Genomic DNA, 18,863 nt, shown 5'->3' with positions numbered 1-18,863 from the left:
TTGAAAACCACATGCCAAGGCATGATGAGGTAGAGTCTGGGAGGATCATGAGTGAATTGCACACTAGATATGTAAGATTATAAAATACTGTACTATAATTTATATATATCTACATGACAAAAGCAGGTGCGGACATTTACACCTGCCTTATGCGATTGCAACTTATAATAGCACGTCTATAAAGAAAAAGAGACGCTAAGTCGGTACCTTCTTACCCTCTTATCTTAAGCTCCCTGTTACAAAACATGCCTCAAAATACATAAAATATTGCAAAGGCTATTCGCTCCAAATTGCTTGTAATTCTACGACAGCAGACGTAAGTAGCAGCTGATGCCTTTTATAATTCTCTAATTTTCCTTTGTCAGTATGTATTTTCAAATAATGTGTGAAAAAGCAGATAGTACAGTGGAACCTTGGTTTACGAGCATAATTCGTTCCAGAAGTATGCTCGTAAACCAAATTGCTTGTATATCAAAACAAGTTTCCTCATAGGAAGTAAGGGAAACTCGCTTGATACGGTCCACCTCCTCCTCCCCCCCCCCGAGGCTACCGGCGCTGCTCCATTCCCCTCCCTTGAGGCCACCGGCCCTGCTCCATACCCCCCCCCCCGCGATCTGGCATCCCCCCCTGCGAACCGGCATCCTCAAGGCCCAGTCCAGCCCAGCACAGGCAAGAGGGAGGATCTTCAGGCACCGGCACTGGCATGTCCTGTGTGTTGGTGCTGGTGCCGGTGCCAAATCGAGGTAAGGGATGTTATTTCAGTGCTCGGGGGGGGATGTAGGATCACGGGGGGGGGGGGAGGGGACAATGACGTGAGCGGGGGGGGGGGGGGGTGGAGATGCCGGATCGCTGGGGGAGGGATGCCGGATCGCTGGAGGTGGCACTCGTAAATTGAGTCAAACTCGGTTTCCGAGGCACCGATTTTGCGAATGTTTTGCTCGTCTTACAAAACACTCGCAAACCGGTGCACTCGTAAACCAAGGTTTGACTGTATTAGTAATTCCTCAGAAGAGAGAAGAAATATTGCTTAGAGTAGGACTGGCCTCCCACTTTTCCATTCATGGCCTAGGGTAAGATACTTCGCCCTTCATTGTCTCAGGTACAATGTCAACAGTAAGCCCTCTTGGCAGGGAAATAACTACAGTACCTAAATTGTAACGCTTTGTACCTGGGATTTGGAAAAGAGGGCATAATTACATCTCAGTTAGGTATGATACATCCTTGCTCAAGAGGTTACAATCCAAGGTCCTGATTCTATAAATGGTGCCTAGCAGCACTGTTTGGTGCAGTTGTCAATCAACAGCTAAGCATCTTTTATAGAATCACACCTAGATGCACTTAACTTAGGTGCCAGTTGGTGTCACAGTGTTAGGCCAAGGACGATTGAAGGAATGAGGTGAAGAGGGCTACCTGAAATCAGATGGGTGGACATGTTGAAAACAAACTATGGGGATGATGCTGGAGGACCTCTCCGGACTAACACAAAACCTATTTCTTTTTAGATCTGTAATTCATCAAGTCGCTAGAACTCAAACATAAGTCAATAGCACCTAACACAGACGCCTACCGATATCTATGTAATTCCCCGCCCCCTAACCATTTCTTGCAAATTTTTTCAGGAAGTTGCCAGTAGGCACCTCACCAAGTTCTGCATGGAACTTTATCATTTAAATTGGCTTTTAATGGCATTTTCAATTACCACGTCAATTAAGCCAATTAAAAATTTTTTAATTCCACATGGAACTCGGCTAGACACTGTTTGTAGAATCAGGGCCTAAGTGGGTACATAAGGCAGTGATAGATTAAGATACTCATTTTCAAAGTATATGGATGTCTCAAAAAGCTGAAATGGATGTCCATGTGCTTGGAATTTTCAAATCTCAATTTTGCAAAGGAAGAATAGGGACGTTTAACACTATAGTATGTCCAAATAGCAAAAAAAAAAAAAAAAAAAAAAAGGGGGGGGGGGGTTCTGTGCATGTTTTGGATGTCCTAAAGCGATCACTGAAGGGGAAGAAACATCCATGTCTAAAAAGAAGGCCATCTTTATTTAGATCTGTTTCACGAATATCCAGGTTACAGAAAATTGCTCTGACTGAACAGCTGTCCACTGGAGGAATTAAGGCATAACACCTCCTTAATCCCCCAGTGGTTGCTGTCTCCCTTCCTCTCCCCTGAAAGTGAAACTAGAAGGGGATACCAGGCTCTGACTTCTTCAGGCATTCTTAACAGAACACGAAGCAGATCTGAAGAGTAGCCTAGTGGTTAGTGCGGTGGACTATAAACCAAGGTATGCAGGCTAAAATCCCTCTTCAACTTTTTTTTTTTAATTATTGCGAACCCTCCAGGAAAAGAAAAATACCTATGGTACCTAAATATATGACACCTGCAAACCTAAAGGCTATGTGAGTACATTCAGATACCATAGGTATTTTCAGCTCCTGGAGGGCTCACATTTTCTAAGACTGCTGCTGTTTAGACATTCAGCACATGGATATTCCTCTCTTCAGCTTGGAAAAGAGACAGTTGAGAGGAAATATGATTGAAGTCTACAAAATCCTGAGTGGTATAGAATGGGTACAAGTGGATTGATTGTTTTTACTCCGTCAAAAATTACAAAGAGAAGGGGACACTCAAAGTTACAGGGAAATACCTTTAAAACCAATAGGAGAAAATATTTTTCACTCGGAGAATAGATAAGCTCTGAAACACATTGCCAGAGGATGTGGTAAGAGTAGTTAACATAGCTGGTTTTAAGAAAGGTTTGGACAATTTCCTGGAGGAAAAGTCCATAGTCGCTTGCTATGAGTTTATCTTGGGCAGATTGGATGGTCTGTACAGGTCTTTATCTGCCATCATCTAATATGTTAATTCATCAGTCAGTTGGGTTCTAACCAATTGACATTAATTGGAGTTAATTTGGATTTCTATGTACATTTGGACAATTTCCTAGAGGAAAAGCCCATAGTTATTGAGACAGATCTGGGATAAGCCACTGTTTGCCCTGGATCGGTAGCATGGAATGTTGCTACTATTTGGGTTTTTGCCAGATTTATTTATTTGTTAAAAAATTTATATACCACATACAACTATGCGGTCTCCATACCATAGCACATACATAAAATCTTGTTTCTCTATGATTACCACATATAACATAGACATGTCTAAACAACATCATGATCGTCCCTGTTGTGAACAGAGATAGAATGCAAAGTCAATCCATTCAGAAATATAAGCAAGCTTTACATCATACATTGCTGTCAAAAAAATTCTAAAAGGCGATTGTCAACTGAAATATACCTTAGCATAGGAAGGCATTGGCAAATAATTGAGTTTTCAACATTTTTTTTTTAAATTCACCCTCCTCATACAGAACCACAAGATACCAGGCAAGGCATTCCATAATTCTACTACATATATCATTGATGCTCCAATCCTAGCATGGATAGTCGACATTCTACCCTCCAAACTTAATTTCATCCCATTTACATCTCTAAGCTCTGTTCTCGGTCTATAGATCTCAAAGAATTCTTGTAAGAGCTTTGGGGAAGCATGATACAGTGTCTGATGTATAATCGCAAAAGTCTTAAACTGCACTCTTTGTTGCAAAGGCAACCAGTGCAGTTTCTTCAACACAGGAGTTATATGAGTACTCCTTGGAACCCACTGAGAAGAAGGACTACTGGGCTAGAGGGACCTTTGGTCTGACCCAGTAAAGCATGTTTTTACGAGATGGGCATTCTTTCAGAATGCGCCCCCACACAAGTTGCACAAGATCACAAGTATTGTCAAGTGAGGGGGCTGGAAGGGGGAATTTGAACACTGGTTCTCATCTCATTGCTCTAACCACTAGGCCATTCCTCCTTTTGGAAGACAACAGTGCTGTGAAACTTTAAGGAAATATCTTCCAAATCATTTTATCATTCATAAACTGCCACACAAATTGATTTTGTAGCTTTTTTTCCTCTCCCATTTCATGTTTGCTGGAAACATAACCATCGTTTCAGTCCTAACCCCTTTCCCTCTATTCTCAGAGTAGACTAACTGGAGAAAAATAAACCAGCCGGCAACAACCTCGCTTTGTAAAACCTCACAAAATGTCTTCCTTAACATTACTTACTACCGTATTTTCGCGGATATAACGCACACCCGTGTAAAACGCGCACACGGGTATAGCGCGCAGAAATCACGATGATATGTACAAAAACTTTTGTATACCGCGCTCACGGGTATACCGCGCATGATGCCCGACGCTCCTTTCACCCGCCCTGACTTTCCGTGCGCTGTCCCGACTCTCCGTTCACCCCCCCTGACTTCCGTGCACTGCCCTGACTTTCCGTGCACTGTCCCGACTCTCCGTTCACCCCCCCTGACTTCCGTGCACTGCCCTGACTTTCCGTGCGCTGTCCCGACTCTCCGTTCACCCCCCCTGACTTTCCGTGCACTGTCCCCCCTTGAAGTCCTGTCCCCCCTTGAAGGTCTGTCCCCATCCTGAAAGCCTGATGCCCCCCCCCCCGACGTCCGATACATCCCCCCCCCCGGCAGGACCACTCGCACCCCCACCCCGAAGGACCGCCGACTCCCCAACAATATCGGGCCAGGAGGGAGCCCAAACCCTCCTGGACACGGCGACCCCCTAACCCCACCCCGCACTACATTACGGGCAGGAGGGATCCCAGGCCCTCCTGCCCTCGACGCAAACCCCCCCCCCCCCCCAACGACCGCCCCCCCCAAGAACCTCCGACCGCCCCCCCAGCCGACCCGCGACCCCCACGACCCCCCCACCCCCCTTCCCCGTACCTTTGGTAGTTGGCCGGACAGACGGGAGCCAAACCCGCCTGTCCGGCAGGCAGCCAACGAAGGAATGAGGCCGGATTGGCCCATCCGTCCTAAAGCTCCGCCTACTGGTGGGGCCTAAGGCGCGTGGGCCAATCAGAATAGGCCCTGGAGCCTTAGGTCCCACCTGGGGGCGCGGCCTGAGGCACATGGTCGGGTTGGGCCCATGTGCCTCAGGCCGCGCCCCCAGGTGGGACCTAAGGCTCCAGGGCCTATTCTGATTGGCCCACGCGCCTTAGGCCCCACCAGTAGGCGGAGCTTTAGGACGGATGGGCCAATCCGGCCTCATTCCTTCGTTGGCTGCCTGCCGGACAGGCGGGTTTGGCTCCCGTCTGTCCGGCCAACTACCAAAGGTACGGGGAAGGGGGGTGGGGGGGTCGTGGGGGTCGGCCAGGGGGGTCGCGGGTCGGCTGGGGGGGCGGTCGGAGGTTCTTGGGGGGGGCGGTCGTTGGGGGAGGGGGGTTTGCGTCGAGGGCAGGAGGGCCTGGGATCCCTCCTGCCCGTAATGTAGTGCGGGGTGGGGTTAGGGGGTCGCCGTGGCCAGGAGGGTTTGGGCTCCCTTCTGGCCCGATATTGTCGGGAAGTCGGCGGTCCTTCGGGGTGGGGGTGCGAGTGGTCCTGCCGGGGGGGGGATGTATCGGACGTCGGGGAGTCGGCCGGGCAAGAGGGCTTGGGCTCCCTCTTGCTCCGATCGTGGATGCGGGTGCGGGTGGGAGCGCGTGCGAGCGGTCGTTCGGGGTGGGGGTGCGAGCGGTCCTGCTGGGGGGGTGAATCGGGCGTCGGGCGGGGTGGGAACTATGTTTAAAAACTTTTGTATACCGCGCTCAGGCATATAACGCGCGAGGGGTATGCGCGGTAGGTAAAAACGCGTATAACGCGCGCGTTATATCCGCGAAAATACGGTAACTACTGTATAAACCACACACACATGTCAATATCATTTCAATAAAGGAAACTCATGTATGTTCCATAAAAATGTTTTGTTCAAGTCCGGGGTATGATTAAATTCAACACATTCTTCAAAGTGAACAGCAAGTTGATTTGCAGATCCCAGCAACATTTTTGGGATGTAACAACTTTTCACCAGATTTATTTGGACACTACTAGACAGTCCTGCTTCAGTGTGTCAGCATCAACTCTCTGGAACAGTCTTCCGTTATAAGTAAGATCTAAATCCTTCCAAAACAAATTTATATCTTCACTTAAAGCATTCTTTTTTCAATGGCGTTTTCAGAATCCCTTTAAATTCGCTCCTCCTTTTCTCCTGCCTTCTTGTTTTTAGCATGTGGCCCAGGAAAATTTCATTAATTAATTAATTTTCTTAGATACTGCCTGAAAGTCCAAAGCTATTGAGGCAATGTACATTCAGGTACTATAAGATATTTTGCTGTCTCTGGAAAGCTTACAGTCTAAATGTACCTGAGGTAATGCAGGGTTAAAGTGACTTGTCCAAGATCACGGGGAGCTGAAGTAGGAGTTGAACTGGGCCCATGGTTCTCAACTCAGTACTCTAACCCAGTGTATTGCAAACTGTGTGCTGGTGCCACAAGACGCTGGGGAGGAAGAAAAGCACCAGTGCCGGCTGACAGATGAGAGGCACATCCTGTAGGCAGTCAGCTGCTACCAGTGCCTCTCATAAGAACATAAGCAGTGCCTCTGCTGTGTCAGACCAGAGGTCCATCATGCCCAACAGTCCGCTCACGAGGTGGCCCATCAAGTCCAGGACCTGTATAGTAATCCTCTATCTATACCCTTCTATCCTCTTTTCCTTCAGGAAATCATCCAATCCCTTCTTGAACCCCCAATACCGTACTCTGTCCTATCACACCCTCTGGAAGCGCATTCCAGATGTCTACCACCCTTTGGGTGAAGAAGAACTTCCTTCTCCTCCTCCCTGCGCTTCTTTTTCAGCATCCCCCCACTGGCAGTTCAGGGCCCCTGCGCATGGGTGGATGTGATGTCATGCATGCACATGACACCATCACGGGGATGTACGAAAACTTCCGGGTGCCCTCAAGCCATAGCCACCAGTTTAGTGTGCCGTGGCTCGTAAAATTTGCAAGACACTGCTCTAACCTTCAGGCTACTCCTCCATTCACGGATGGAGCCTGGACTTCTATGCTCCTATTGTGTTTTCTTCCCTTTTGTAATGCTGTATCAGTTTTTCTTGAACTTCCCTTAATCACTGACCCTGTATTGGATACGAATGTCCTGTATATAATCCCCTTTAGCTTCTCCATTTTTAATGATATTTACTTTATTTATAGGCAGTATATCAAATAAAACGTGAAAAAAATCAGAATCATACTGCTGCAAAGAGGCTAAAAATGTGAGCTTTGTATATTTCTTGTTTCAGGCGGAAAGCAGATTTTAAGCAGCGGCATTTACAACAGGATTCAGTGGGATTAAGTGATACACAGCCCTTACCTTTTGGGCAACTTGAAAGGTCTTGCTGGTCTGGGGAAAAATAAAAATGCAGATTAATACTACAGAAATATGAGACATATCTTCCAAGGCATATATTTTCTCATGAATAAATATAATGGTAAAGATTAATGATAAACATTTTCTTGTGAAATCTTCCAATCAATCCAGTGTTACTTTTCTAAATATCCTGTAGACCTCATATCAAACGTGGTCATGAGCACATTACATATATTGTGTATATGAATTAATTAAAAAAGAAAAAGAAAAGGGGGTGCAATCTTTGATGGCATTATATCAAATCAGATGCTTTAAAACAGTGGTTCTTAACCTGGGTTCGACCGAACCCCAGGGGTTCGGTGAGTCAGTCTCGCGGGTTTGGCAGAGGTCAAAACACACCTCCGACTCATATAGCGCTTCGGTCACGTTCAATCATCTATCAGTTATTCAGTGATTTTGATCAAGACTGATCGTGTACTCGGTTTCTTGATCTATCAATCTGTAACTAACGCCTTATATACATCAATCAATTCCTGATCAAAATTTGTGATTTAACTGATAGATGATTGAACGTGACCGAAGCGCTTATGATTCATGATGATACGCCTCGCAACAACAGAAGTCACACTGATCTGCAGTAAATTTCATTATTATGTTATTATTATTTGAAATATAGGAGAACTTTTTTGTTTTCAAAATTGATATTATTTTTTCCCTCACTGTATACCTATGTTTTGAATTTGTAAAAATCATATTTTATTTTTCCAATAAAGAAGGGTTCGGTGAACACGCATATGAAACTGGTGGGGTTCAGTACCTCCAACAAGGTTAAGAACCACTGCTTTAAAAGATGTCACCCAGCTTTCACGATCGAACTGTTGTATGGGATCTAGTTTACCTTAAAGCAGTGATCCTAACTAGAGTCTTCAAAGTATCAATTTGGAGAATCCTAGCTCTCGCACTTCCACTTTTGGATTTCTTTCTAAATTTCGTAACAGGTCTTAAAATATTTCTGTCTCTTTAATTTATTTACTTGCAAAAATGTACATGCCTTCACTTTGTTTCTTCATCTTATTCTTTAAGCTCCGCTTCATCCTTTTATGCTACATTCGTGCCTTACATTTATCCGTGTGATGTTTGCATAGCATTCTGATCAGGATCAGCATGACCGTAACTTCTTTACTCTTATAAAATAAAGTCAAACTGATGGCAAATGATGATCTCGGAAGTCCATCCACTGTCCTATTTCCCTTAACTTTTGATCTTTGGCTTTGCTCTTCTCTGTCCTTTCCAAGCCCATATAAATTCTAATTCCATCTTTGCTTCTACCATTGAGTGATTTTTCCATATATCTACCATGAAACATAACAAGAACAGCTGTTTAATATGAGCTTTCATTTTATGACGATAAAAAGTTTGATTGACCACACCTGCTATGCGAATCTTGCACAACACTGGCATGGTATTTATTCACGCTAAAATCTTTTTCAGCAGACAGCAACAATGGCTCGTTTCCAAGATTTCAAACTTCTCTCTGTTGAGTACTACATGTTTCAAACTTCCAAAATTTTAGTATTATTTAACATACTACCTATTAGAGGACTAGGCGGTGTACATCAAGACATTAGGCCCTAATTCTATAAAAGACGCTTAAAGTTAGGTGCCTAGATTGGTAAGCCTAACCAATCTAATGCCTAATTTCAGTGGCATAACGAGGGTATGTGGCACCCCTGTGCCCTCATGCCCCCACACTCATACCCCTCCCTTATCCCCATACTTCTTTACATCTCTGCCAGCACAAGCAGCTTCTCTGGCCTGCTGCTTATGCCAGCATTGGCTTTCCCTCCGACATCACTTCCTGGCCCTGTGACCGAATTTTTGCCCCTGCCATATCCACCGTTTTCTTATAGACCTACATGCGCTATGAGTTGTTTCTTTTCTTACTTTTAGGAATTATTTCCCACTCTTCCTTGCAGAACTCTTTTAGTTCAGAAATGTTAATAGGTCTCCTTGCATACCTTGTATGCTTCAGATCTCGGCACGGATTTTCAATATATAAATCTGGGAGCTATGAAGACAATTTCAAAGCATTCATCTTTCTTGAAAGAATTTTATGGTCGATTTGGGGGCACTTTTCAGATCATTGTCTTACTGAAATAGCCAACCTTTTATCAGCTTCAGGTTCTTTACTACTATTAGCTTCTAGGACATATTGATATTTAATTCACTCTTTTTTATTTTTTTACCTAGTGTTTCCTAATCTAAAGCACAACAGATCTATCTTTCCACTTAACAGTTGGTATTCTTTTCCTCTGTTTCAGCCTTTTCCTTCCAAAGGTTTTTTGTGTGCTTCTAGCCAAACAGTTCCATTTTCATTATTCCTAAATGTTTGGGGTTTATTACAATTTCTTATGCATAATTTTGAAAATATGACCAGTTTTCAGGCAGTTCTATCAGGTTTTTTCCTGGATTTCCAAATCTTACTCTGACTTCAACTGTTCCATGTAACTTCTATTTCTTTCTAATGTTTCTGACAGCTGAAACGGTTAGCTGGAGAAATTTAGAAATTTCTTTTTAATAGTCTTTTACTTTTATAAGTGAATTATCTTCATTTTCAAGAGCTCTGACAGCTGCTTAGAGAAGGCAGTGGTTTTTTTTGAAAGTAGATGAAACAATCACAACCGATAGGTTAGAAGGGTAAGAGTTACTTGTTCTAATTCTAATGTAGAATTGTCTTCATCTCAGTGTCTCTCAAACTTTTTTACCTCTAGCACACTAACCCCCCTTTTAACAAAACCATAATGTGCTTTTTAGCGCCAGCTGTGGCAGTAACAGCTCCGACACTCACAGGAATTCTATGGGCGTTGGAGCTGTTACCGCTGCGGTCGGTGCTAAAAATCATGCTACGGTTTTGTAAAAGGGGGGGGGGGGGTAAATGGAGCAAATGTTTTAATACAATGGATGTGCTTGTTTTTGAGTGCTAATCAACTCAAGACGCGGCTCCAAGTTGACAAAAACACATTTCATCATCCACCATCTGCAGTCATTCTCTTTTGATTTAATTTCTGTGAGCGCTGAAAATCCAAGTTTGCAAAGATAAGAAGATCCAAATGGTAACAAAACCTTGATTGCTTTGTGGCTCAAGTTAGAATAACTACTGCATAAAAAATAAAATTAGAACTAAAATTACTTGCCGTTAGTTTTCAAGGACCAATCACATCAAAGAATGATGTTTGTCTGGGTGGATCCTTACACACACAGACGCTCATAAAAATGGCGGATTCTTATGTACCTGTTATCGATTCTAGTGTTTCCCAGCAAAGCCTTGTCCATGTAATTAGCACCCTAACCTGTAATTTTCATGGAAATGTCCAGTTATCCACTTTTTGTAATCCGCCTTGAACTGCAAGGTATGGGCAGAATAGAAGTCAGTAATGTAATGTAATGTATACTTATGAAGGGAATTTTAAAAAATAAAGTAAAATTCTGGGATTTCTTGTGGCACACCACTGTGCTGGGACACAGTTTGAGAGACACTGATCCAACTGAAGGCTTAATGAGTCAGTCAACTTTTTAGACCTTATTTGTTTTTTGTTCATTAGTGTGATAGAATAAAAACTTAAAATAATATAAAATATTTTTATTTAAATTGTGTATGTATATGATGAGATCCCCTTGATCTAAGTAGAATGCAAATTAATAGACCTGTTTATCCAATATTCTGTCTTCTTACAATGCTCAGACAATTCAGGAAAGAGAGGCCATGTTCCATATTCACACATCAACACTATCCAGATGCCAACATCTAAGACTGGAACCTCTTTAGTCTCCTTGAGATGATGTGGGAAAAAGAAAGCAGCTTTGTTTTTCTTGGTTGCCTTTGGGCAATCAAGATTAGTAGAACCATACTTTCACTAATGCACTGAGCAAACATGATGTCAGGATCAATGTGGGAAATATTAATGTGAAACAGCTTTGCTTTAAAGACATTCTAACATTCTGAAGCTATAAAATTCAGAAAATACAACCCAGAAATTATTTGGCTTCAATAATGCTCTCTTCATGAATCAATACAGCAGTACAGATTAGCTGTGCACATTGCTTGCTGTGATAACTTAAACTGGTATATAGGCTACTGAATAAAGTGTCATCTGATAAACTGCGATCCCACCCTATAGAACTTCAAAATTCTATAAAGTATTTAGGAGTCAATTTAGACTTTTCATTCTCAGTTGGTCTCAGTTGTTAGATCTTGTTTCTATTCTCTGTGTATGAGACATTCTCTACGACTGTATATACCAGTAGATACTTCCTGCTGCAAATCTCTCATTTATGCGCTGGTTACATCAAAATTGGACTATTGTAATACTATTTATATGGGACTTCCACAGGCTTCTCTTAAGAAATTACAGACAGTTCAAAACACTGCCATTAGAGTTATAACAAACGCTAAGAGGTATGACCATGTCACTCCGTTGTTTAGGGAATATCATTAGCTTCTGATAAAATTTAGGCTGATGCATAAAGCACTAACTTTGGCTTTCGAGGTAATGACCGGGCAGCCTGATTATCTCGCAAAATTACTTATTCCATATAAACCACCTTATTCATGTTGGTCGTCAACATTAAATAGATTGACACTTCCATCTACACATTTGGTTAGGTTGAAATCTACTCAAAACTCTACTTTTTTTGCATTGGTGCCATATTTATGGAATTCTTTTCCTCATGAACTTCGCTATGAGCCTACCTATACTAAATGTAAGCTTCTATTTATTTGCATGGGCATTTCCTTCCTAGCTTTATTTTTTGTTATATAGTTTCAATTTTTAGTTGGGCATTGGACCATACAGCAACTAAATGATTTATTTTTTTTAAATATATTTTCCTATATACTTATACTATATTGGCGTTCTTTTCCTTTTAATTGATTACACCGCACTGATGCTGTAACAAAGAGCGGTATATAAATATTAATAAACATAGATGAGATGAATGCCTCATTAAAGCACCCTAAGGGAATAACTGTTCATTGATCAATATACAATGGTTTTTGCTCATTAATATGAAATTTGGAATTTTAATATTTACTGATCATATTGTTCTATGATCTATATTAAGTTTAATAAACAGATTTAAACATAAAGCATCTTAAGGATTGTTTTCGGCAGTGACATCTCTGTGGGCGTAGGCTTATCTTCTGTGGTTGAGCAGGAGTAGAAACTATAAAAGATGCTTATACATTCTCTGGCAACAAGTTCCAGTACTTGACTATTCTTTCAGTAAAAAATATTTCATCCTATTTTTTTTTTTTTTTTTTAGATATTTCCATTTAATTTCATTGAGTGTCCCCTGGTTTTTGCACTTTTTGAAAGGGAGGAAAATCAATTAACTCTTACCCATTCTATAGAAATATAGAAACAGAGAAACATGATGGCAGATAAAGGCCAAATGGCCCATCCAGTCTGCCCATCCGCAGTAACTATTACCTCATCCTCTTTCTAAGAGATCCCATTTGCCTATCCCAGGCTTTCTTGAATTCAGACACAGTCTTTGTCTCCACCACTTCTTCCAGGAAACAGTTCCACACATCTACCTCCCTTTCTGTAAAAGAGTATTTCCTTAAGATTAGTCTGGAGCCTATCACCTCTTAACTTCTTCATATGCCCTCTCATAGAAACATAGAAAAATGACGGCAGATAAGGGCCATAGCCCATCAACTCTGCCCACTCCACAGACCCACCCCCTAAGTCTGCTCTAGAGACCCCGCTCCAAATGACCCATTCTTAACTCCACCCTCTCAGAGATCCCACATGGGCATCCCATTTACCCTCATTTACTCTCATTCCAGAGCTTCCTTTCAAATGAAAGAGACTCAACTCATGTGCATTTACGCCACATAGGTATTTAAACTGCTTTCCAGACATTGCCCCCTTTTCCCATCCATGTAGAGGTATTCAGTGATTTACTTACCTGAGGGCTTATACTCATCCAGGGACATTGATTACCCTGCCCCACCACTTCTAGTTTAAAGCCCTCTTCAGTAAATTAGCCAGCCTGCCACCGAGGAGGTATGATAGAGATGTTTAAATAGCTACTTGGCATACATGCATATGAGGCAAGTCTCTTTCATTTGAAAGGAAGTTCTGGAATGAGAGGGCATGGGATGAGGTTAAGAGCTGATAGGCTCAGGAATAATCTAAGGAAATACTTTTTTTATAGAAAGGGTGGTAGATATGTGGAAGTCTCTCGGTAGAGATGGTGGAGACAAACTGTCTGAATTCAAGAAAGCGTGGGACAAGCACGTGGGATTTCTTAGGAAGAGGAGGAGATAATGGATGCTGCAGATGGGCAAACTGGATGAGTCATTTTGTGTTTATGTGCCATCATATTTTTCTATTTCTAGGGAGGAGAAGCACAGAGTACAGTGCAAAACTGTGTTGTGTGAAGGCGGAAAGTTAGAAGAAAAAGCAAGGGAGTGATGCATTGGAGGAGGGGGCACAGAGATGATGAACAAGGAGATTGTTCACGTCTGAGAATTTCATAGGGGGGGAGGGGTAAAGAAAGGGAAAATATGTGCAGACCAGAACCTTCCACTCCCACTCTAGCCTCCTCAAACATGTGAGTCACCAGCATCCATGAAGATCATTTGCTGGGAAAAGGAGAATATAATAGCAAAGATCAAACAGAGTCTATGATACTCCTGCAGGAAGAAAAAAGCTGATCAGATGGGCCTTGCTGTCTTTATCTGCCCTCACATTCCAGTTTTCTCTGAGCATTACATACAGTCTGAAAGAGTGCTTGGTGTTCTTTTCAGCTTTGCCAGTGCCATGAATTTAAGACAGAGTAACTTATCTAGTTCTTTCTTTTTTCCCACCTAACCAGGAAAATAAGTTAGATTTCTTCCATTGGTAAACATTGTTTAAAATATTCCCTCATCGCCACACTTATTTCTAAAACGACATTGTAAAATGCAGCCGATCGATGTTAAGCCACAATCCTCTCTTGTAACCCAAACGGGACTGCAGGCAAGGCAGACAAACAAGCAGCAATTCTGATATATCATCAATGTGGCAAGCCTGTAATGCAACCAGAGTGACTGCTTAATTTACTAGTGCAATGTTAAAAGCAATCAAAAAAATTATAGGGTTGATTAAGAGACTGAATTTTACTGTTAAACAACAAAGACAAAGTCAAGGTTTGTGCTATTCTTCCAGGGTTTTAATCATTATGCAATTATGTTCAAATAATTTTTATTGATGTCAACATAACAAAGGCAATACAAATGCTTAGAAATTTCAAAATAGAATACAATTCTACCCCACCAAAGAAAGCCGCCCCGAAGCCCTACCCCCCTCCCCTCCCGAAGTTGTTCTCTCCACAGCAAAACAAGAAACTAACAATTTGGATATAGCCAAACACAAACAGCAGAAAATATCAAGAATTCAAAAGACGACTCTGCGCCAAAGGAGTCATAGTATTCCAAAAAGGTTCCCAAGCCTGTTGAAATAAGCGCTCTCGAGGGGAGGAGATCTGCCCAATGTCTCTGCGTTCCCATATCAGAAAAGTAATCACTCGAGTCCTCCAATGGGAAAGATCAGGCGCCTCCACATCTAACCACTTCAGAAGAATGCACTTCAGAGCTATCGCTATTGTCCATTTAAGAAAGGTGGACATTCTTTGCTGTTGGGGATGGTAGCTGGGAAAAACACCAAAAAGTAGTAAGGGAGAATGGCTTATCTTTATTTTCCAGATGGTTTCAATAAAAGAGAAGACCCGGTCCCAAAAGGCTGCAACCATGTGGCCCAAATTCGCCTCTGGGCAAGAGCATCAAGAGCACTGAGCAGAGGCCCGAAAGCGAGCCAAATATACTCTCTTAGGAGAAATATATAGACGCAACACTAATTTATAATGCTCCCAAAAAGTCATATATTTCCGATAAACACTCAACCTCTTAAAAGCCGTTGAGACCATGCCTTCAGGCAATACAATTTGTAAATCCTTGGCCTAAGCATCCCGGAGTTTATGATGGTCAGCAAAGGGGATTCATCCTTCAGGTAGCAGTAGTGAAATTTAAGTGGAACCAACTGCTGAGATTCAATAGTATAGGCCTCAGGCAACAATTCGTGGCGACAAGCAGCTAAGTCTCCCGAAGGTAGAGATTGTATATAATGTCGAATTTGGAAATATGCAAACCCATCAGTAGAGGGGAGTCATTATGCAATTAAAAAACAGTAAAAATATTTTAAGATGATGCCAAATCATCTACCTTAGCAATTTAAAAACAGAATTGGGTACAAAGCAGACACTTGTGCAGAGAATGCTGCATGTGTTAACAGATAAGTGCAGCATGCAATGAGACTCTTTGTGCAATATTAATCTGGGCCTAAACAGAGGTCAATTAATAAATCAATCTGCATGCAGAAAAATGTAGCCTTTGGAAATTTTCTCAGGCTGAAGAGCCGCACAATAAATAGAAATCTTCAACTAGTTAAACATTTTGGGTTTAAATTGCAATTACTTCTAAGAAGAACACAGACAGTGTTAAATTAAAGCCCAGAATATTGAAAATAAATATAAACCACAATATATTACATATTTCATACTTAATGGCCATAGCAATGAGAGGGAATGCAGGTCTTCATTATTAAAAAAAAGCCTAAGATGCTTCTTGGGACAGCTATAAATTCCTAAAAGAACTGAACAGACACTGACACGTCAAACAGATGTTCCACAGCCTCTGGCTTTAGATAACTATAGGGCTAGATTCACAAACCGGACCGATCCGGGCAGGTCCGATGTATTATATAACCTCTAATATGCAGATGAGGGTGATTGGAGGAATGCCCCCATCTGCCGGCACAGATCGCTAGTGTGCGATCCCGATGCATGCACGGACCATCTGTAGATGGTCTGCGCATGCGTCTAACCCGTCCGAGCTGCTTTTTAAAAAAAACTTTTTAGCCCAGCAAGCCTGTGGTTTTAACCCGCTTTAAACCCTTGGGTTAAAACCACAGGCTCGCAGTGTGGGGAAGGGCAGGAGAGAGCCGGGGACGAGCAGGGCGGCGATTCGGAGCAGACAGGCAGGAGAGATCGGGGAAGAGCAGGCAGGAGAGAGATCCGGGGAAGAGTATCGGGGCGGCAGGCAGGAGAGATTCGGGGCAGCAGAGAGCGAGGCATGCAGAGAGCAGGGAAGAGAGCAGGGCTTCAATGGAGCTGGAGAGTCAGAAAGATGATGTTTTTGACTAGTCCCCAGCAGTCGCTTCTTGGGTTGATTGGCCAGCCCAGTCGGTTTCAAAATTTTTGTTGGTGAATCGCGTCTCTGTCTACTTTGCATGCATTGCCCCTCATTTGCATGCACTGATTAGAAGCAGATCATAGGAGAGGTTAGTGAATCGGGCTGAAGAGAAATCTGGTCGCAAAGCAAATGGTACACGATCGGTTTGCTTTGTGAATCTAGTCCTATGAGCAGTGAGTGCTGCATTAAACTACGCCTTTTACCTTTACATAACTGCTCAATTTTGCACCTGGGAGTACAAATAAAACACCACCCACAAAACCAGTCCTTATGTGTATTTTAAGAAGTTCACTAGTGCCTCTAAATCAGTGGTCTCAAACTTGCGGCCCGCCAGGTACTATTTTGAGGCCCTCTGTATGTTTATCATAATCACAAAAGTAAAATAAAGCAGTTTCTTGATCCTATTCTCTTTAGCTATAAATTACAATATTATTATTAAGACTTATCCAAAAAGAAAGATTTATAAACTATAAAGAGTTTTTACCTCATGCCAATTATCATTTCTTTAATGAGACATTAACTATTTTTTTCTGAGGCCCTCCCAAGTACCTACAAATACAAAATGTGGCCCTGCAAAGCGTTTGAGTTTGAGACCACTGCTCTAAAGGTTACATAGTGTGAAGAGCTGTTTCCCAGCTGGTACTACATTTAACAACTTTTCCAACTAACTCTTATGGAACCTAAGAGCACTTCTGAGAAGACCATGAAACTCATGCTAAATCAGTGACGGATTTGTTTCAGTCTACTGAACAGCATGGAGTACTTCTGTGAAAAAAACACCTAAATCTAATTCAATTCAATCTAAAGGGATGTCAACTCAACCAATTAGTCAAAAGGAGGTCCTCATCCATACATGGGCAATTTAAAGCAGTTTCAGATTTGTAGCTGTAGTTTTCAAGATCTGGTGCAGTGTAAAATTTCTGTATCATATTTTTTACAAAACATGATTGTTCTTCTGTTAAGTTTAATGCTTAAATAAGAAAAGTGGAGACAATAATTCCAGTACAGTATTCTTCAACCTTTTTACACCTATGGACCAGCGGAAAAACAAAAAAATTATTTTGTGCACAGGCAAACTACTAGGACTGAAATTTAAAAACCCCGTTTCTGCCCCGTCTCCAATGAGCTCGGTCCTCGCAAACCATCTGATCCCATCCGCACAAGCCTCAGTTATGATTTTATACTGAATGTATTTTATTAAAGTATACAAAGAAACAATATTCTATACAATTGTCATTTTATAAATACAAATAATACAGAGCAAGGATCAACAAACCCCTGTCTCCCCTCCCCTTCACATATATCCCCTATACTATCAAGAAAACTGAATAAGCCAAATTATTACAGAATGCTACACAGAAATATCATGCTAACAGACTACCGCAGTCACACATAGCAGGAATAGGGTTAGGGGAGTGCAACTAAGGGCAACTGCCCCCCTGGTCAGAGAGAGCCCTAAGCCACTGCCTGGACTTTGCAGTCCCCAGTTATGTCTAACAGCTTTAGCAGGATATATATTTCAAATCTGATATATTCTAATCACAAAATAGAAATAAAATTATTTGTTTCTACCTTTTGTTGTCTCTGGTTTCTGCTTTCATCTTCTTTTCACTCTCTTCCTTCCAGCGTCTGCCCTCTCTGTCTCTTCAATCCAGCATATACCACTTCCATCCACTGTCTGCCCTCTCCCCCTTCCATACAGTATCTGTCTTCTTTCTATGCCCCTCTCCCCTTTCCATCCAGCCTATGCCCCTCTCTCCTTTTCACATGATTCATTCCAGCTTCACTGCTCTCTTCATTTTTATCTCTCCTACACCAGATCTAGCATCTTTGTCCCTCTCAATTTCTCTGCTGACCCCCTTCCCATCTCATTTCTGTCTCTCCCCTTCCCCTCCTATAATCTCCCTGCCAGCTGTTTCCTTCCTTTTTTCTTCTCCCTTCATTCCTCCCCCTGTCCAGCAGTAACTCTCTTCCCTTCCCTTTCCCTCCTTCTCTCTCAGCAGCATCTCTCCTTCTCCCTCCCTCCAGGTCCAGTAGCAGCTGTCCCTTTTTCCCCTTGCCCAGCAGCTTCCCAGACTCCTTTCCCTCCTCCCCTCCCAGCAGCATCTCTCCTTATCCTTCTCTAGGTCCAGTAGCAGCTGTCCCTTTTTTTTTTTTACCATGCCCAGCAGCTTCCCAGCCTCTAACAATGGCTTTCTCCCCTCCCAGCAACTTCTGACGTAGGAAAACAAGGCATTTCTCCTCATTCCATCCAGCCTGAGCCCCATCTCTCCTTGATCCAGCATTTCCCTTCTGTGTCTGTCAG

The 18,863-nt window shown here is 42.5% G+C and overlaps 1 protein-coding gene across 6 annotated transcripts in view; it reads right to left on the bottom strand.

The window, feature by feature from the left end:
• The window catches only part of DISP1 (dispatched RND transporter family member 1), a 335,526-nt gene that overhangs the window by 61,905 nt on the left and 254,758 nt on the right, over positions 1 to 18,863 (bottom strand). For all 6 annotated transcript variants that reach the window (XM_033936937.1, XM_033936939.1, XM_033936936.1 and 3 more), the window contains one exon: positions 7,264 to 7,293. In XM_033936937.1, the coding sequence (XP_033792828.1) occupies positions 7,264 to 7,293 (30 nt within the window). The remainder of the gene's footprint in view (positions 1 to 7,263; positions 7,294 to 18,863) is intronic.

The sequence above is a fragment of the Geotrypetes seraphini genome, chromosome 3 (assembly GCF_902459505.1).
Source record: "Geotrypetes seraphini chromosome 3, aGeoSer1.1, whole genome shotgun sequence".
In the NCBI taxonomy this organism is placed as follows: Eukaryota; Metazoa; Chordata; class Amphibia; order Gymnophiona; family Dermophiidae; genus Geotrypetes; species Geotrypetes seraphini.
Note: the sequence above shows the minus strand (reverse complement) of the source record. Positions and strands in the feature narration are given on the sequence as shown.